The sequence below is a fragment of the Podarcis erhardii genome (genome assembly GCF_964252035.2).
Source record: "Podarcis erhardii genome assembly, chromosome: 10".
In the NCBI taxonomy this organism is placed as follows: domain Eukaryota; kingdom Metazoa; phylum Chordata; class Lepidosauria; order Squamata; family Lacertidae; genus Podarcis; species Podarcis erhardii.
Genome location: NC_138500.1, coordinates 19,997,735 through 20,015,449, shown reverse-complemented (window position 1 = coordinate 20,015,449; position 17,715 = coordinate 19,997,735). Strand labels below are relative to the sequence as shown.

Below are 17,715 nucleotides of genomic sequence, written 5' to 3'. Positions count from 1 at the left end.
GTAACTGGGCAAGGAAGCTTTTGTAAGCCAGAAGAGGAACTGGTTTTCTTTTTCATGCAGCTGTTATATGTAGGGAGAGTGGGGGAGAGGACAGTAATTCTGTGAACTTGTGTAAGTTTGCCTTAGTGCATCACGTTGGCTGCTCCTGCTGTAATAAGTTGACAGCTGACTGATTTGTGTGTGTGGCTTCTCTTAATAGGGAGAGCAATTCGCCATCAAAAGGACTTTGCCAGCATTGTGCTCTTAGATCATAGGTATGCCCGCCCAGCTGTTTTCAACAAACTACCTCAGTGGATCAAGAACAGGACTCAGACCAAACCTGTCTTTGGGCCAGCCTTTGCAGCACTAAGAAAGGTGAGTCACAATATCAGGCTCTGCTTATTCCCACCACACACACACACACACACTCTCTCTCTCTCTCTCTCTCTCTCTCTCTCTCTCTCTCTCTCTCCATGGAATGAGAATCTTGGCATTGGTCTGCAATGGAGGTTGGTTCATGAGGGCGTGTGGAACACCAGTTCACCAACATCATCACATGCCTGCCTTCTTTCTTAAATCTAGTTAGACATAAAATTTATGGAAATTTCGAAGCTATTGGGAGGGGGAAATACTTTTTCCTCTGGTTTTTTCCATATCATTGTATTTCTTGATTTGGTGTATTTCCAAGCATAGACCAGGTTCCCCCTCCCCACACGCTGCAGAAAATGGAAGAAGTGTGGAAGAAAGCAAGAGGAGTTGGAGGCTGTATTGAGCAAAGGTCTTGCCACCATGTTGCAGGAGGGATGTGCTTGGCAGAATTCCAGGCTGCATTCCTTGGCCTTGTTGTCCCGTCAAATGCAGAAGTGGTGTTATCATCGCTTACGTTTTTGTCTTTTGAATTTTTGGCCCAACAGATTTGCAGCAGCATGAATTCGATGGCAACAATATTAACGTTGCTCAGTTCTTTCTCCCACTCCAAGTTCTTTGAGGCCTAGTTAAGAGGGCAGAAACATGCACCGGCTGTGCCAGTGAGAGGGCCACAAGCAAAGAAGGCGCTGAATCCTTCTCCCATCGCTTGTGACAAAGGCAGTGCCCTCCAAGAGGCAGAAATACATCTTGTGCTTACATTTGAGAGTATACAACTTGGTGCTTGCTTGTCCTTGGTGTATGTGTTTTGTAACGATACCGTACATAGTTTTACAAAGAAGTCTTCCTGTTAAGAGTTTCAGAAATCATTTTAGGAGACTAAATATATTAACACCTGGTCTTAAACATTTGTGTATTGTTTGGAAAGAAGGTATTTCGTAATCCTTTTTTCCCTTCAATTTTTTTTTGGGGGGGGGAACAAAAAAAGGTTTGGAAAAAGTCCCCCCGCCCTAAGTTTTTCCGTTCCCTCTAGGCTCTCACCTCTCTACATCCAGTCAATGGGGGTGGCGCTACCTAGCAGCTTCCTCCTGTGTCGCCTCAATGTTGGCATTGCAGAACTCAGCGGAAGAAATGGTGGGGGCACAACTTGGAACTAGTTAGTTCTGCCTGCCCCCTCCCCAGTTCCAGCAGGTGCTTAATGCCTGCATATGGCTCGGCTGTTGGGATTGTGCTCCTTGCTGCTTCTGGTGGTTCCACACCTGATGTAATTTCCATTTTCTGTCCTGCAGTTTCATGTGGAGAAGAGATCCAGTTGTGAGTCTTTACCCTTCAGATAACGGAAATGCTTGCAGCTGCCTCATCCCCTCTGTGTGAAGTGCCTTCAGTGTTTGTTTATATCAATATTGTTTTTGAATTTCTCAATAGCTAAAGCATTCTTTCAAACTTCATGCTCAAGGAGTTTTGTGTTGCCAAGCCTTTAGGCATGTTGCACTATGAGTTCAGGTTACAGAAACCCTGTGGGAGGAGAGGGGTGCTCTTCTATTTGTGCTAGACAAGAGTTGCTCTGTTCCTGAGGGTAGGTGAGCAGCTGTATCCCTTGTGATGTATTCCTTGTTCATTAGTCCCCCCCCCCCTGCATATTTGCACATTGGTGGTTCTGGGCCCCTCTCTCTCTTGTCATCTCTATAGATAAGGCCTGCCATATGTCTGGATTTTCCCGGACATTACAGGGATTTTCATTAGTGGAACTGACGCACTTTGTCCTGGATCCATAGCTGTCAACGTTTCCCTTTTTTAAAGGGAAATTCCCTTATTCTGAATAGGATTCCTTGCAAGGAAAGGGAAAAGTTGACAACTATGCCTGGATCTCAGACAAGTCAATGGAAAAATCGTGTTTTTGGTAACTGGCTCAGATGGGAGGGAGAGAAAACCCAAGCAGGTTTTGGAGAATTGTAGAGGTCTGCTTTAAATATGCTTTAAAGCGTGAGAAGCCAAAGCTTCTTTTCCCCTTCCCCTCTGCTCGAATGTGACCAACTACAAAGTGAAAGAGAGCGAACGTGTGTCAGGAGGACACGGACTGGGGTCACTTCAGCTTTTGAAGCTGTAAGCCTGGCTGATGAGAAGTTTAAACTGAAGAAATCCTTTCAGCAAAGGGAGTGCTAAGCTTTCAGCTTGCTTATCTGAACTTTAAGCAAAAAAGTTCCTGTTGTCACAGCAACAGCCACAGGACTGGTGAAGTAGGTACTGGCCCATCCAGGGAAGAAGACAAGCTGTGTCTTGCGATCCCTTTCCCCCCCTTTAAAGCCTCAGGAAAGAAGGCACAGATCTTGCATGCATGCAAGAACTAAAGGCTTCGTTAAACCACTTGCTCCCTACAGCCCTCCATGCATTAAAAGCGGGACCCACCTTTTACAGTTCCTCAAGTATTATATAAATGGGAGACCATAATATACAAAGCCATTTGGTAGCTAAGAACTCTCGGCCAATTATACGTCCCTGTTAAAGATGCATCCAGCCGTTAAGTGCTCCCCAGAGCAACTAGAAAGAGCTTCCACTGTCTTAACCTAATGTGACCATAAGCAAATGTAATCTTTCGTCCACAGATAATAGAGGGTAAGGAGAAAGGGGAGAGGTAGATTTACCTCTGGTATATGATGATCTCCTATTGTTTGGGGGCAGAGAAGAGAAAACTGGAGAGTGAGGTTTTTTATAATACAGTAGTATAATTAAGCTTCTCCTGTGGCCATTCAAATGGGGCAAGGCGTATGTGTATCTGTCCCCAAAAAGCTTAGTGGCGCCGGCTGTAAAAAAAAGTGGCATCACCCCTGTCTTCCTGGGTATCAGATTTTTAATTCTGTCTTTTACATTCTGCACTGAAGATACATGGCAGAAAACAAATCAGCAGTTAACTTGCACTCGACTTTTTTAAAATCGGTACTCCATAATAGCATTGACAGGTCAGGGTGCTGCTTCCTTGCACAGCCGACTACATAGAAAAATGGGCTGAGAGAGAAAATAAAAAGCCTCTCCCAGTCCTTATGCACCCTTCAAAGCCCATGTCTCTCCCCCCTGCAGGCCTCAGACCAAGGAGGTAAATTTTTTTTGCTGACCATAACGGCCTTGATGATGCTCTTTCATGCATCCCATCCCATTGCAGGGGCAGCTCTTCTCAGAAGTAGAGAAACTAACCTGACTTTGGTCTTCTGAGCATGAGGAGCAGGTCCTGCAGAGAGGGCAACTTGAGATGGTTCACACCCCTCAATAAGCATACTTGGCAAGAGTTAGAAACAAGCCAGAACGGGGAAAGGGGAAAGACAAGCATCCGATCTCTGGATGAGACCAGTGCGTCCCTGAACAGAGGCTGCCCCTTGCTGAAGTGCTTTCTTCAGCCCAGCAGTTGTCTCGGGTTAACAGTATGGAAGTGAACTCACAACAAAGTCCCAAGAGCAGATCTAGGACTCCCAGTCATCTTCATCCTCTTCGCCAGCTGGCTGCTGGGGTGGCGGCAGAGGAGGGATTGTATCTGAGATGCGGCCGAAGGCGCCCGCTGGCACGTTGGGGGTGTTGCTGTCTCCTCCAGCTGCAGGCCCTTTGCCGGAGATGCCTGCATTGGGAGGAAAGGAAAGCACACGCTGCATGAAGCCAGTGGCAGCCGGTGAGCTAGAGGGCAAGGGAAACAAACTAGCTCAGCAAACAGAAGCAGGGTGAACCGGGAAGCCGCCTGTCGAATCCTGTGCCAGTCCCAGGAAAGGAAGGCTTAAGGCAGGGACAGAGAACCTTTGGCCCTACAAGCTGCTTTTGCACTATAGCTGCACCCTGTCCCAGCCAGCATAGCCAGTTGTCAGGGGTGATGGGAGAGAGAAATTCCTCATTACGGGCTTAAAGGGAAGAGAATGCCTCATAGTCCTCTGAGAACACCATGGTCAGGCCTGGACCTAATTCTGTAGCAAGTATTATGTCTTGCCACTGCTTGTGTTTCCTTCTCGGGAACTCAAGGACTCCAGTATGCCTGCAGTTCAGCATTTGGGACTTTAGAGAAAAGTATTATGCAGGGCATGGAGAAAGTGGATACAGATGATTTTCTAACACTAGAACTTGTGGACATCCAACAAGGCTGAATGTTGGAATAACTTAGGACAGGTAAAAGCTTTACAAGAGGATTTTGGACAAATTCATGGAGGAGAACAAGGAGGGCTGTCAATGTGAAGGCAGTAATTTGTCCGCATACCATAGGAAGGGCAGAGAGCTCTTGTGCTTGTGTTCTGTTTGCTGCTGTCCTAGAGGCATCTGGTTGGCCACTGAGAGCAGGATGCTGGACTAGATGGGCCATTGGCCTGATCCAGCAGGCTCTTATTTACAGCCCTCTCAGCCAAAAGCAATCTGGTGTTGCATCTTCCGTGCTATTTTGCTGCACATGGATTTTCAGACTGTTGCAGTGAGTTTCACATTAAGAAACACAGTTGGAGCCTGTTTCACTTGGTAGGGGGCTACAGATTTTGCTCCAGATATAACAGATCTGGGAGCAAACTGAATCATTGTGGTGGAGAGGTGAGAGAAGAGTCCTGCTGTTGCAGTGCACCCACTACAGAAGTCTTTTAGCTGTGCTTGATTTGGCAAACCCTGCCAATCTTTTGGGAGTGACATTAATACTTTTCTAGTACAGATGAAACCTAGAGATGGTGTGAATATTCATAGTAGGGCTGGGTTCATCTGGTTTGAACAGGTCAGCCCCAATTTAAGCAAAAGGGAGCCATCCATTGAGCACTGCTCCACTCAAGGTGGGCTTGCCCCTTGCCACCCCTGCTGCCAGGCCCTCCCTGCCCCTTTCCCCCACCCAAAAGGGCCTTAAAACCCTGGGGAAGGAGGAAGAGTTAACAAGCAGTAGAGGGCAAGAAGAGCAGCTTAGCTGGGATATCTGAGTGTTCATATCCAACATTTGAGAAACCTCTTGACATTATCTGAGTGACTGATTAGTTTGGAACACTTCGAGAATCCAAATTCATTTTGACAGGGGCAAAAAATACCTCTTAACAGCAAGCCACCCGGCTGACAGAACTTGCAGAGCAGCAGGTAATTCTGCTAGTCAGCATGAGACCCTCCCTGCTGGACAGGAGGGTGCAAAAGTCCCATCTAGTCCAGCATTTCCCACAGTGGCCTGGGACATGGAGTGCACCTGACTTTCCTCCCCAATGGGGAATCTCTCTCTCACACACAGAACTGATTTTGAAGGTTTGAAAAAAGTGCTGGGGGGAATCTAAATCTGCACAATGTGTAACTTGGCTCTGAACCTCTTGATGAACTGCAAGAAGAAGGCCATACTTTCTGCCATCAGGAGGCTCCCTAACTTTTTGCCTTGCTAGAAACCTGGAGAGGGAGCAGTTTGATGCATCTTAACATACCTTTGCGCCGGAGGACCAGTTTGTTGAAGAGATCTGACATGAGGTCTCCACCCTGCCCTGTGGCTCTCACTGGGGGGGAAAAAAAACCAGAAATACAGAATCAGACAGACGATAACGGAATGCAGAAAGTAGTGGAAGTCTGCTGACAAATATATATATAGTACTTGGCAGACTTCATTTTTAAAAAGACAATGGGAAACCTGGTGGGATTGCTCTACCTGCACCGCTCTGAAAGTTGATAGCAATATTGGTATACAATACATGGGCAGGGCTATGAATGTTGCAATGCCAAAGGAGCACAGAAACTTTCCTTTTAAAAAGCAACAAGGTTCTAGCTCTCATGGCTGGGCAGAAGGGGACAAAGCCTAGCATTAGTTGACTCAACCCTCCTTGTGCTTGTCTCCCTGCCACCTGCCCTACCATACCAAATGGGCCCTATTAGCGCCACACAGTTTATTTGAACCAAGCCTAAGGAAATGCAAGGCTGTGATGTAGCCCAAGCAGAGTGAAGAGGGCTTAGAAAAAGGCTAAGCCACGTTTTTAAGAGGCCACTTCCTCTAACCTGCCTCCTTGGTTCTCAGTATGGGAATGCTTCTCAGCATTCTAACCAGCAGCCAAGTCATTCCTAAGGAAACACAGTAGTGTAGTCTTGCAGTAGGGGGCTAAATGTGGTCAGTAAATACAGGGCCCAGTCTGCTGGAGGGGGCACCTTAGGCTCTGCCATGTTTGATCCCATTTGACACAATCCATTGGTTCTGACGGGGGGGGGGGGGGAGCAGAATGGGGAGAGCAGCCGGCACCTTGTTCTTGCTCCTTCTGCTTCTTCTTTTCCAGCTTCCGCTCTTTGACGCTGCGGAGGTTGGCCTTCCCAATGCCGCCAGCCTGGCGGATGGACTCTAGCAGAGTGGCCCTGCCGTTCGATGGGTTCACAACCTCCTTTGGCGCCCCCTGAACAGCAGCTGCAGAGAGGGAGAGAAATGGGCTCTTCAAAATACCCGCAATGTGGTCCCCAGCAGTGATCGCATGCCTGAATTGGCTTTGGGACCAGTCCAAAAGGATGCGGCAAGATGCCTTGCTAAAGAGCTCTGCTGTTTTTGCCCTGGGAGCTTTGGAGTTCTCGTGTCATGGCTTTCTGAGCATCATATGTTAAACCACTCCACTCCCTCCCTCAAGGTCCCCCTGCTCTCTAGGTGCAAATCCTCAGTCCAACTCTCACCCCAGCCCTGAACTTGCTAAGCAGACTTAGGCAGGCCACTGTCAGCCTCAGCTCCTCCCCACTCCCTCTGCACCCCAAATCTGTCATATGGGGGACAGTAATGAGCAGGGGTGTGGAACCTGTGGCCCACCAGATGTTGCTAGGCTCCACCTCCCATCAACCACAGCCAGCATGGCTCAATGGTCAGAGATGATGGGAGTCGAGGTCTAGCAATATCCTGTGGGCTGCAGGTTCCCCACCCTTCCACCTGCAAGGCTGCAGGTTAGCCACCCCTGTTGTAAGAATTACAATTAGATTGTGCAGATTCATGAACACGTGAAAGGGCTGCTATACAACTGCATTACAATTAAATCTTCCAAATAACCCAGAAGAGTGCCAGCCTTACCTGATGCTGCTGCACTGCTCTCTTTGCTCCCTTGAGACTTGGACAGAGGTGGGGCCTGAGGAGGGGGTGGGGGAGGTGGGGCACTCGCAGGGGGTGGGGGTGGAGGTGGGGGAGGAGGCGGGGGTGGGGGTGCATCCTCCTGAAGATCTGAAAGAGGGACAACGGAACAAAGATTAACAAAATGAAAGGGGAGTGCAAATGCAAGCCCTCTTTCCGCATCACTAGTCCTGCCCCCTAGACGGAGGGTGCTGAAGCGATGGCCCCTTTAGCTCTTACTGAACTACAGCTCCCATTGCTCATCCTGACCATTGGCCATGCTAGCTGGAGTCAATAGAAGGGAGTCGTCAACATCAGGAGCACCACAAGTTTCCCAACCCTGTCCTGGATGCTCCTGAGTTTTCAATTCTGCAGGCCTTTAGGACAGCAATTAGTTGTACCCCCATGTTTCAAGAAAAAACACAATTATCACATGGACTGGGGGCAGGGCGGAATACCATAGCAATAACTCAGAAAAGGAAATGGTCTGGCCCCTCTGCAACCAAATCAGACACGGTCACAACCCCAAACCTCCTAAGACCACCATACAAGTCAGCCCCAAATCACTATTGCCCAATGTTCATTAGAACCATTAAACTAAATCAAGCATGTTCTGGGTCTAATTCTTTACATCGGGAGCAGAGATCAAGGGTCATCACTTCCGACTTAAAATGAGTTGGCAGTCTGCAAACCTGGCAGCCCTATTCATTCCCCTGCGTTCAAATGACATAGTAAGAAAGCACACGGAGACAGTCCTTTCGGACACACCACTCGTGGGTAAAAAACTGACAGTTAAGAAGAGCTAACATTGGTATGCTCTCTCTTTCCTTCCACCTACCCTCCAGCAACAGACAATGAAGTAGAAAGTTAGCAGACCTTGCATAGGATTCTCCTTAAGGCAAGAAGAGCTTGCTGGATCAACCAATGGCCATTCTCACAGTGGCCAGCTAGATGCCTGTGGGAAACCTGCAAGCAGGAGCCCAGCACTAGAGAACTTTTCCCTCTTGTGGTTTCCAGCAGCTGGTATTCAGAAGCATTGCTGCCCGTGACTGGAGGCAGAGTATAGCCATCTTGGCTGGTTAATGGCAAAAAAGGAGGCGGAATACCTTGCCGGAAGGGCTCTGCGGTCTCGGTGCTGAAGGTGGGGAGATCCAGTATAACGGGGCCAGGAGCAGAAGGCGCAATGCCAGGCCCAAGGTCAGCACTGTACATGAGGTCAGCAGCAATGCCAGGCAGGTCAGGCAGATAGGAAGGCACATCTATCTCGGGCACCTGCCCTAGATCGGGCACGTAGAAGTAATTTTCAGCCACCTGGAATATACACAAAAAGTGGAGAACACCCTTAGACTATTGTGGTTAACAGCGAGATAGCCATACATACACCCACCCACCCACCCAAGCAGGACAGCCAGGAGGAATATGGGGAGAAACGGCAGCCAGAGCCTGGAAAAATATGTCATGGTATGATAAACTGGCATTTTTTAAAAAAAATTTTAATTTTTTTATGTACATGTTACTGGCCCTTGCCGGTTTCTTGGCAAGCTCACGGTGACCCTTCTTTCTCTGAAATCAAATATGAGGTAGTCAAGGGCTAACAACAGGCCTCTCAGAAAGGTGTGGGGAGGCAACAGATATCTTTCAGAGGACACCCTCATCCCCAACACTTGGAACCCAGCCCTGGGAAGAAGGGCAATTTGAAATCTCTTCACCTGCACCAAAAAAGGCCACCTTCCCCTCTGTGAGCCTCCCCAGACCCAGAGATAAGTCCTCTGAGGTCCTCCTCTGCATGCCACATCTGAGGGAGGTGTGGAGAGTCATGACAGAATTGGATGTCTCTCCAGCAGCCTCCTGCAACTTATGGCATGCTTTCCCCAAAAAGCTCTGCCTGGCACCAACCTGGTCATTTCAGCATCAGGCAAATGCATTTTTTCATTCCTGGGCAGCAACAGTGATAACAACAGAACTGTTAAAACTGTTTTAGTAATGTTTGTGTGATTTAATCACTGCAAGATTATTCTACGGTGGTTATAAATTGCTTTGGGACATTCAGAGTGGGAAGCAACGCACACATTTAAGAAACCTAAACCTTCCCTGGCTCCTCAACCTCACACCCCAGAATGTCTCTCACCTGCTGATCCAGCTGTCCTCTCTTGGTGATGGAGAGCGGGGCATCAAAGAGCTTCTCTTCTGTCTCTGTCGCTAGAGCCACATGGGTCTTGGTTACTGCTCCAGCCAGAGGATCAAGGAAAACATACTTCTTGTAACTGGCCACAAGGAAGGAAGGAAGGGGGGGATCGCATTAGTCCATCTCAACCAGAGCACAGCAGACTCGCGCAGGCAGGAATGTGGGGGCCAGACTAAAATGAAAATGAGTTCCTGCTCCAATTATCAGGATTTCACCTTCTTGTAGACTCCACAGAGAGCCAAGAAATGCTACCACAAGCCCGAACCTGCACAGATCTCCCTCGAAACAACACAACAGACAGCAGCAATTCTACCTCCCAATTTATTGTGAGATAACTAACAAAACTGATTTGAAAAATTTAAAGAAGAATTTCAAAAACAGTAACCTTGAAGAGTCAGACAACAGCAACTCCCAAGTCAGAGGAAGATTTGAAACATATCTGTATCTTCACTTCCTTAAATTTTATTCATGCTCTCTAGCCAGATCATCATTGTTCCCATTTTGCTGATGAAAAACCAAGGTTAAAAGAGTCTACCTTGCCCAAGGAAGCCGCAGCAGACAAACATCTAAAATCCTGCTCACATTTAATTCACTGGGCCACAAAACTGCATAAAATTGCACCAGCTAGGGCCCAAGTCAAAGGCAAGTATTCTTCCACCAGCACAGAGCAGGAACTAAGATGTGAGGGTACCATAAAGGGGAACTTGAAAGAGCAGGGACACATCTATCAACCTGTTGACATTGCTTCTCTCCTGCTCAAACCTCCCCCTCCCCCTCCCCTCCCTTTCTTTTTATACTGTTGTCCAGGGCGAATCCACTGCCCCAAGAACACACCTCTTTCAAGTGCACACATAGCTGGTGCTTCAGAATGTTATAAGCACAATTATTTATGAGAAGACAAAAAAAGAAAAGAGAGGGGAAAGGAACAAGTAGATGATTGGCTACTCTGGAGTCACATGTCAATCAGGAGCCCATCCAGGCTAAGAGCCCTTACAAATAAAATGCTGCCAAGAATCCTGCAACCAGCTTACAGAGATTACAGTGTGCTGTGTTTGTTTGCCTAGTTTAGAATGAATTAGTCTAGTTAAGTGTTTTATTATCCTTTGGACTGTGCACACTCTCTGTTTCTCCCCCTTCTCTCCACTTTTTAAAAATGCACCTCTTAAATAAACTGCTTAATTGGATTTCTGGGTTGTACTGGTTACTGGGCACACTCGGGTGTTGGCTGTCCCTCATGCTGCTTGGACTATTTCAGCTAAAAAAGGTACGCTACTGGTTTAACGTGTGTGGGAGATCAGAAGGGGTGGCAGGCCAAAGGGACCAGGCAGGAGACTTTGAAGTTGGCTGACTTCTCCTGACTCCCAAGAAGACCACTGTAAGGCAGTGAGAATCCTTCATCCCTTGCCATAAGTGAGTAGTGGCAAGAAAAGAAAAAAGGAGGGGAGGTTCATCTGTTGGCAGTGAGCTACAGTATTGGGTTGGGGTGGGAGAGGGTGTCACCGTCCTTCACAGCAGGTATTTCAGTCCACTTGGGACTAGCAAAAAGCATCAATTAGCAGGCAACACTTACAGGTTCTCTGTGGTATTGAAGAGCAGCAGAGAACTCAGAGAACTAATATTCCCAGGGAGGCTCCCGAGACCTTCTTCTGCATCGTCTTCCTGATGGACTTTTGCAGTGACACAAACTGGGAAGTACTTCAGTTTCTCCTGCAAAACAGAAGCAATGCAGCTGTCAACAACGTAGACGAGGTGGTGGGTTCTTTGCCCATTTCCCAGGAAATGGGGTGCCACCTCTGTCTCTCAAGTGCATTGCACTGCTTGCCACACTTTCTGTTGGGTTGAGAGGGATGGGTGGGTCAAACAATACTGCTCCTTTGAACTCTGGGGTTGCCTTTGAAAGAGACATTGCTCCAGTTCACGGAACCCCCTGTGCGGTCCCTGCCAAGGTTCGAGGTCAGGTTTTCCCCCCACCCACTGCAACTCTGTCCTCCAAATATAGCACAGCATTCCCCGCTCCCACAAATGCACAGGAATGATTACAGCCAAGTACTTAGATGGAAGAGAGGAAGAAGACGTTTCCTCTAACGCTTCACAGGTAAAAAAGTCAAAACACGCAAGCTGCCTCCCTGTCCTATCCGAGTTCACCATCTCAGCTATTCCAAATTATGTATGCCATGTCTTCTTTAACTCTGCAGTAGCCTCCCCTGCTCTCTTCCCAAAGCCAAATGGGTGATTTGGAGGTGGGGGGAGATTAAAGATATAGGGGGTTTGGTTGGTTAAAGGTATGAGTAGTTCAGAGTCTTGTTATCAGCATGGAAGACTGTGACCTGGAAACCCAAAAGACGACTTGCCCCTGCATAGAACTGTTAGATCGCTCATGTCATTTGGGGAATTTTGCCCATGGCACTGCAGCCTTCAGAGTATCACAGGGTGGTAACCCTCAAAATATTCATTTTCCCACCATTGCTCCTGCACTGTGGAATGCTCTTCCCTTCGCTGTACGCTGAGCAGCACAAATCAGTTGCTTCAGATATCTTGTAAAGACATACCTTTTTGCCCAGGCTCTGTGTGACCCATAAGATGACCCTGTTACTACTGAATTCCTGCTTCATCTGTTTTCATAATGCCACTGAACTTGTTTTTATGTTGTATTTCTGTTTTATGGTACTGCTTTATTGGAAATATAGCTATATCTCCTCAATAAAACACTCACACACTCTCTCTCTCTCTCTCTGTGTGTGTGTGTGTGTGTGTACACATATATACCTAGTAGTGCAGCAATAAAACTGCTAGCACATTTGCAAAAAGCTAAGCAGGGTTCCATATGGTTTCAAATTGGATTTGGTTGGACTAGATGACCCTCGGGGTCTCTCTTAACTCTATGATGCTATGATATATGGTACACATACACACACACTTTTAAGTAAGAGAGAAAGACTCTGTAGATAAACTGAAATACACTGAGAAATGAACATCTTAACATGTTCCAAGGTAAAAGGAAAGGACAAACTGTTATTGGGGAAGGGGGTCAATAAACTTCAGAAATAAAACCTTCCCTCTGAGCATTAATATTCATGCATCAACATTTAATTTTTAAGCACCACAGAGTGCTGATGCCTTTGCTAGCAGCATTCCCTGTCCTCGCTTAGTCCTGGAGCAGCGAGTGGTTGCAAAAGCCTCCCTTTGATAAATTTCAATTAGCACTGCATGCCTGCCACTCTGTCTGATGGGTCTCGCTTCGCATCTCTCATGACGGTGTAGCTTCGCACTTGCCTCCCCGCTACAGCCTAGGTGTGATGGGTTCAGCAGGTATTCAAATATCAAATGGAGAATTATACTCCACTGTGGTGCTAGCTCTACAGAGGTCTTCCCAACTCGTACTTTCCGGATTTTTAAACTGGAGCCTTGCACATGGGAAGCGAAACAGACTAGATTGCCCACCCAGCCCAAAGCAGCAGTGGCGCACTAAAATTCTTGGCAGAGATCTTTCCCTGCCATCTGCTAACTGATACTCTTAACTCAGTGGTGGGGAGTGTTGTTTTCGTTCGTTTCATGAAAATACGTGAGAGTTTAATGGCCATCTTTGTGAGGACTAGCTGCATGCTTCCAGATATGCCTGCTATGTGTTCTTTAGAGAGAAGCACACAACATATTTTATCAGCCTCCCTTTGAAAAATGTCACTGGCAGACTCCAGCTGACTAGCGAGGGCCAGAGGGGAGCAGCTGGGAGCAGCCCTGCCTTTGGGTGGGCTAACAAGCTCTCCGCACACTTCCCGTGACTTCCGAGCCCAGCCTGAAATATTCATGTCACTTTTTACTGTGACAGACTCTGCTTCCATTAAACTGCAGGAAAGTTTAAGGCGCTGAATAATTCAAAGGCAGCTTTATTTTTGGGTTCTCTAGGAAGGAGGAAAGAAAGAGTGCGCCCAGAAGCAGTTTATAGTTGATCTCTGGTCTGGAAAAAAAGAAGAGTTTTCCCATCTGTTCCAGGTCCCAGAACTGCATGTTAGCCCCGTCCGAGGAAGGCAGCATCACATGCTGGCGCTCCTCTTGAGGATAGAACGTTTCCCTGGCTAAAATAAGACCTGTAAAATGATTGGTGAGCTATATTGCTTGCCACTCTTGGGTACTTAACTGGCTGATTCTCCGCAGCCAACAAGGGAATCCCAGAGGGAATCCTAAGAGCCGGAGGAACTGCCAGTTGCATTATAAAACTTACTTGCTAAAAGGAAAAATACTCCAGGTTTGTGGGCACAGACTCTGGTTCAGTAGTTCCAATGTTCTAGTGAGGGCACAACACTCTGAAATGGAGCTCCTTGTGAACAGGAAGCTCACGTTATGGAGAACACCTTAAGAACTATCCAAAGAACTTCCTAGGCATAAGAGTTTGAAAACCTCCGGACCAGAGCCTGGGAGAAGTAGACAATTACCAAGGGAACTGGGAGCTTCTCTCCTCTCTTCTTCCTCTGCCTGTCCGTGTGGGCCCCAAACAACTCAGAAAGCAGTTTGTCCCCCACCTCTGGGTGACACAATCAGATCAGTAGGAGACATGGACGCATGCAGGTGCATGCACGCACAGACACTTGCCACCCTGATTTGGTACCCTGGTACAGCAACGGGTAGAGAACTCTCCTGTTCTCTGCCTTACTTCTGATTCCCTAGGGTTCTCCTAATGCTATTCCTGCCATCCCAATTAAGGCTTTCATCCACACATCCCAACCATTCAAAATCCAAACCCAAGAGGAGTCCCATCCCTGCAGACACAGGATGCTGGCAAGCTGCCCATCAACCTTACCTGCAGAGTTTTCTCATCTAATACTCTGTGCTTGCTCTGAATCTTGCGCCTTGGTCGTTTCTGTGCATCCAGGTCTTCAGCACCGGCAAAAATAGAGGAGTACTCTTGCAGCCGCTCGGGAGCAGGGTATTTGGAACTGGAGAACACCTGGGAGGACAAACACAAAGGGAGAAATAGAATCTGAACAGGAAAAGGGCATGTTGCCTGGACACATTCAATGTGGCGATGGAAAGTGAGCACATATGGGATCAGTCTGTTAATGCAAAGCTAGGACTCATGAACGGCATTTGGGTGCCTTCAATTTCCAGTTTTTAATTCCTTACCCATGCAATAAACCTACAAGTCATGCTGAGGCCCTCTGAGATATGAAATATAATTGCAAAGAAATCACTCCCCCTTTTTGACTCATTTTAAAATGGCTTTTTACTGAGAATTAGAGTACAGTCTCCACTGAGGGGGAAAAGCTCCATTAATTAGTTCATCTTGCCACCTGTGGGTGTCTGGTGCCAAGGTCACTATGTGCAGGAATTAACTGAGCAGCTGCATGGCCAACCAGAATGTAGATTTTGTACAAAAACATACACCCTTCAGCGATAGAGGGGAGATGCCCCAAGACCCTGATTGGCTAAGCAAAATCCACCCTTCTCTATATGCAGAGTGCTTTGTATTAAAATGGTCTCTGGCTTTGGTCTGATGGGCCTGGCTCAAAGAAGGGTGGTGAATTGCAACCTCTATGCAGGCCTGGGTGTAGCCTGCTGCCGCAGTGGGACCCATGACTTTAATGGCTGGTATTAAGGTGAGAGAAGCTGGCTTTGTTATTTCCTCCTCTGCACTTGAATTCCTGAATGCATTTTTGCACCGTTAGCCTTTTCTTAAAGGTAAAGGGTAAAGGGACCCCTGACCATTAGGTCCAGTCGTGAACGACTCTGGGGTTGCGGCTCTCATCTCGCTTTACTGGCCAAGGGAGCCGGTGTACAACTTCTGGGTCATGTGGCCAGCATGACTAAGCCGCTTCTGGCGAACCAGAGCAGCGCACGGAAATGCCATTTACCTTCCCGACGGAGCAGTACCTATTTATCTACTTGCACTTTGACGTGCTTTCGAACTGCTAGGTTGGCAGAAGCAGGGACCGAGCAACGGGAGCTCACCCCGCTATGGGGATTCAAACCGCTGACCTTCTGATCGGCAAGCCCAAGAGGATCAGTGGTTTAGACCACAGCGCCACCTGTGTCCTTAGACTTTTCTTAGTTGTCTTTTATTGGCAGTGGGTTTTATGCTTATACCCTCCTTAATAAAGTATTGCACTTATCCTGCTGTGGCTTCTTGGCTCTAAATCTGGTACCTGGGTGCTTGGCGTTATACTGTTGAGTAATGGTGGGCTTGGGGCTCAAAGGACAGCGATTGGTCTGTCTTTTGCCTCTGAGAATCCCAAGGATGTCCAGAAAGAGCCTGAGTTTCCACTGGCTCAGGCTGGGGGACTAACAGGTGGCAGCAGGTACTACCTGGCAGGGTTGGTTTTTACCCTAGTCATTCAGCATCCCTCTTCCAAGGAACTCCTGAGCAGGTGGGGTTGTCTAAGGGCACCCTCCCAGGAGAACCCTTTACAACAATGCACTTAGTGGACTCAAAATCATAGGCATAATATGAGAATGGAGCACTTGCAATGTCACTAGTGAGACGCCTTGTGGGTCAATGTGATTCCAGACGGGGGAAATCAGTTTAAGCCCTGTCTCAGCTAAACAGCTCCCCAGTGACTGTGGGCGAACCCCCATCTCTGACTTCTAACGCTCAAACTCAGCCATTTGCCAATGAAAGAAAGATAGAAATACTGCAAGGCACTTTATGCACTGAGGGAGGAGGAGAAATGCGGCTGAAATAATAAAAGAGAAGAGGACTTTGGAATATTGGAAAGCAGGGGCATCTATTGAGGAACATCCTTTGGGCTCAGTAATGCTCTAGGATTTAATAGGAGAAACTGAATTGGGGAGATTAAAGGCAATAGAATTCCACCCCCACTCCTCCAAAAGGAGAAGAGAGGCTTGCTGCAGATGAGCTTAGAGCTGTGCAGTGCTTCAGCATAAGAGCTCTGAAAAATTCCAAACACCTCGAATTTGTGGTTGCAATGCCCTGCATTTTTCTGCCAGTGAAAACTTCCTCTTCCTCCGACCCAAATCAAAGGATAACTAAAGTCCATAAAGGGGGCACTGGTATTACATATAGGGCCCCAACTCCCAGCAGCCTCAACTGGCAAGGGCGATGGTCAGGGATGATGAGAGCTGAGGTCCACCAATATTTGGAGGGCATCACGTTGGCTTCCCTTGTGCACTGAATGTATTTGGACTATCAGGTCAGGGAAAACATTTCTTCCAGTACAGATGCCAAGCGCAGGGGGCGAAATCTGGACTGGGCAACTGCAAGAGCCGGCCCATATCCACCGACACCAGGATTCCCATCTATAATTAGCTGGACCCTTTAGTCAAACCAGTGTGAGGGATTTCAGAAGAGTAGCCACAGCAAGCATGCAGTACCTTGATAGCTTTCTTGCTGCCCTTTATCTTCTCGATTTTGGCTTGAGCAAGAGTGACTCTCTCATCAATAGCCCGCAGCTGTGTCCGGCTAGCCTCCACTTGCTGGGAAATCCTAAGAAAGAATCCAACATTCAGACGAAATACTCAACTGTTAAGCCAACAAACCACTTAACTGCTCAGCCACCCACACTTTTCAGGCTTTTCCTGTGGCCTCCTGAAACTAGCTTCTGTGTTGCTATTTCTGCATTTGTCTGCAGCAGGGGCGGGGAACAATCTACAGGCTGAGGGCTGCAGTCCTTTCTGGGCAGCCTTCGGAGGGCCACATGCTGGTGGTGGGTGAGGTCAGAGACAAAAGTGGGCAGACCAACTAATGCAAATTTCACCTTTATACACACATTCTCACACCTCTCTCTAACCTACGTCTGGAAAAACAAGAGGCGTTATCAGAGTTCAAGCACACATTCTGGCTGGGCAAAGGCTGGGCTAGTGAAGGATGTGGCCTGCAGAGAGTTCCAAGGGCCACACAGAGAGGCCTGGAGGGCCGTATTGTAGCCCTGGGCCTGAGGTTTCCCATCCTTGTGCTACCGTCAGTTTGCGCCTGCCAAACATTTTAGCTTTCTTGGATCTCAGTGTGGTTGTTTACACTATCCTCTATAAACCACCTCCAAGATTTGGCAGTGCTGAGTAACCAGGCGAACACTTTGCTTGTGTTAGATGACAGAAGGATTGAGCAAGCGACAGGGTTGAGGGTCTGACAGTGCTTGGTTTTGTTTTGATGGGAAAATATTAGAATCCGGCTCTGCTGGAGTGGCAATGTAGCGGGCAA

At 47.8% G+C, this 17,715-nt stretch overlaps 2 protein-coding genes across 9 annotated transcripts in view; one reads left to right on the top strand and one right to left on the bottom strand.

Annotated features, from left to right (window-relative positions):
* The window catches only part of DDX11 (DEAD/H-box helicase 11), a 33,237-nt gene extending 31,449 nt beyond the window's left edge, over positions 1–1,788 (top strand). For all 6 annotated transcript variants that reach the window (XM_081878878.1, XM_081878879.1, XM_081878880.1 and 3 more), the window contains 2 exons: positions 200–354; positions 1,635–1,788. In XM_081878878.1, the coding sequence (XP_081735004.1) occupies positions 200–354; positions 1,635–1,682 (203 nt within the window). In that variant the 3' untranslated portion in view covers positions 1,683–1,788. The remainder of the gene's footprint in view (positions 1–199; positions 355–1,634) is intronic.
* WASHC1 (WASH complex subunit 1) overlaps positions 1–17,715 on the bottom strand; it is a 65,865-nt gene that overhangs the window by 6,423 nt on the left and 41,727 nt on the right. For 2 of the 3 annotated variants that reach the window (XM_081878960.1, XM_081878958.1), the window contains exons 3-11: positions 16,890–17,001; positions 14,362–14,508; positions 11,137–11,273; positions 9,510–9,645; positions 8,488–8,692; positions 7,346–7,492; positions 6,545–6,703; positions 5,745–5,813; positions 3,176–3,949 (exon numbers count right to left, since the gene is read on the bottom strand). In XM_081878960.1, the coding sequence (XP_081735086.1) occupies positions 3,798–3,949; positions 5,745–5,813; positions 6,545–6,703; positions 7,346–7,492; positions 8,488–8,692; positions 9,510–9,645; positions 11,137–11,273; positions 14,362–14,508; positions 16,890–17,001 (1,264 nt within the window). In that variant the 3' untranslated portion in view covers positions 3,176–3,797. Of the gene's footprint in view, positions 1–3,175; positions 3,950–5,744; positions 5,814–6,544; positions 6,704–7,345; positions 7,493–8,487; positions 8,693–9,509; positions 9,646–11,136; positions 11,274–14,361; positions 14,509–16,889; positions 17,002–17,715 lie in introns of those variants that run through there. The other variant, XM_081878959.1, reaches the window with a different exon arrangement.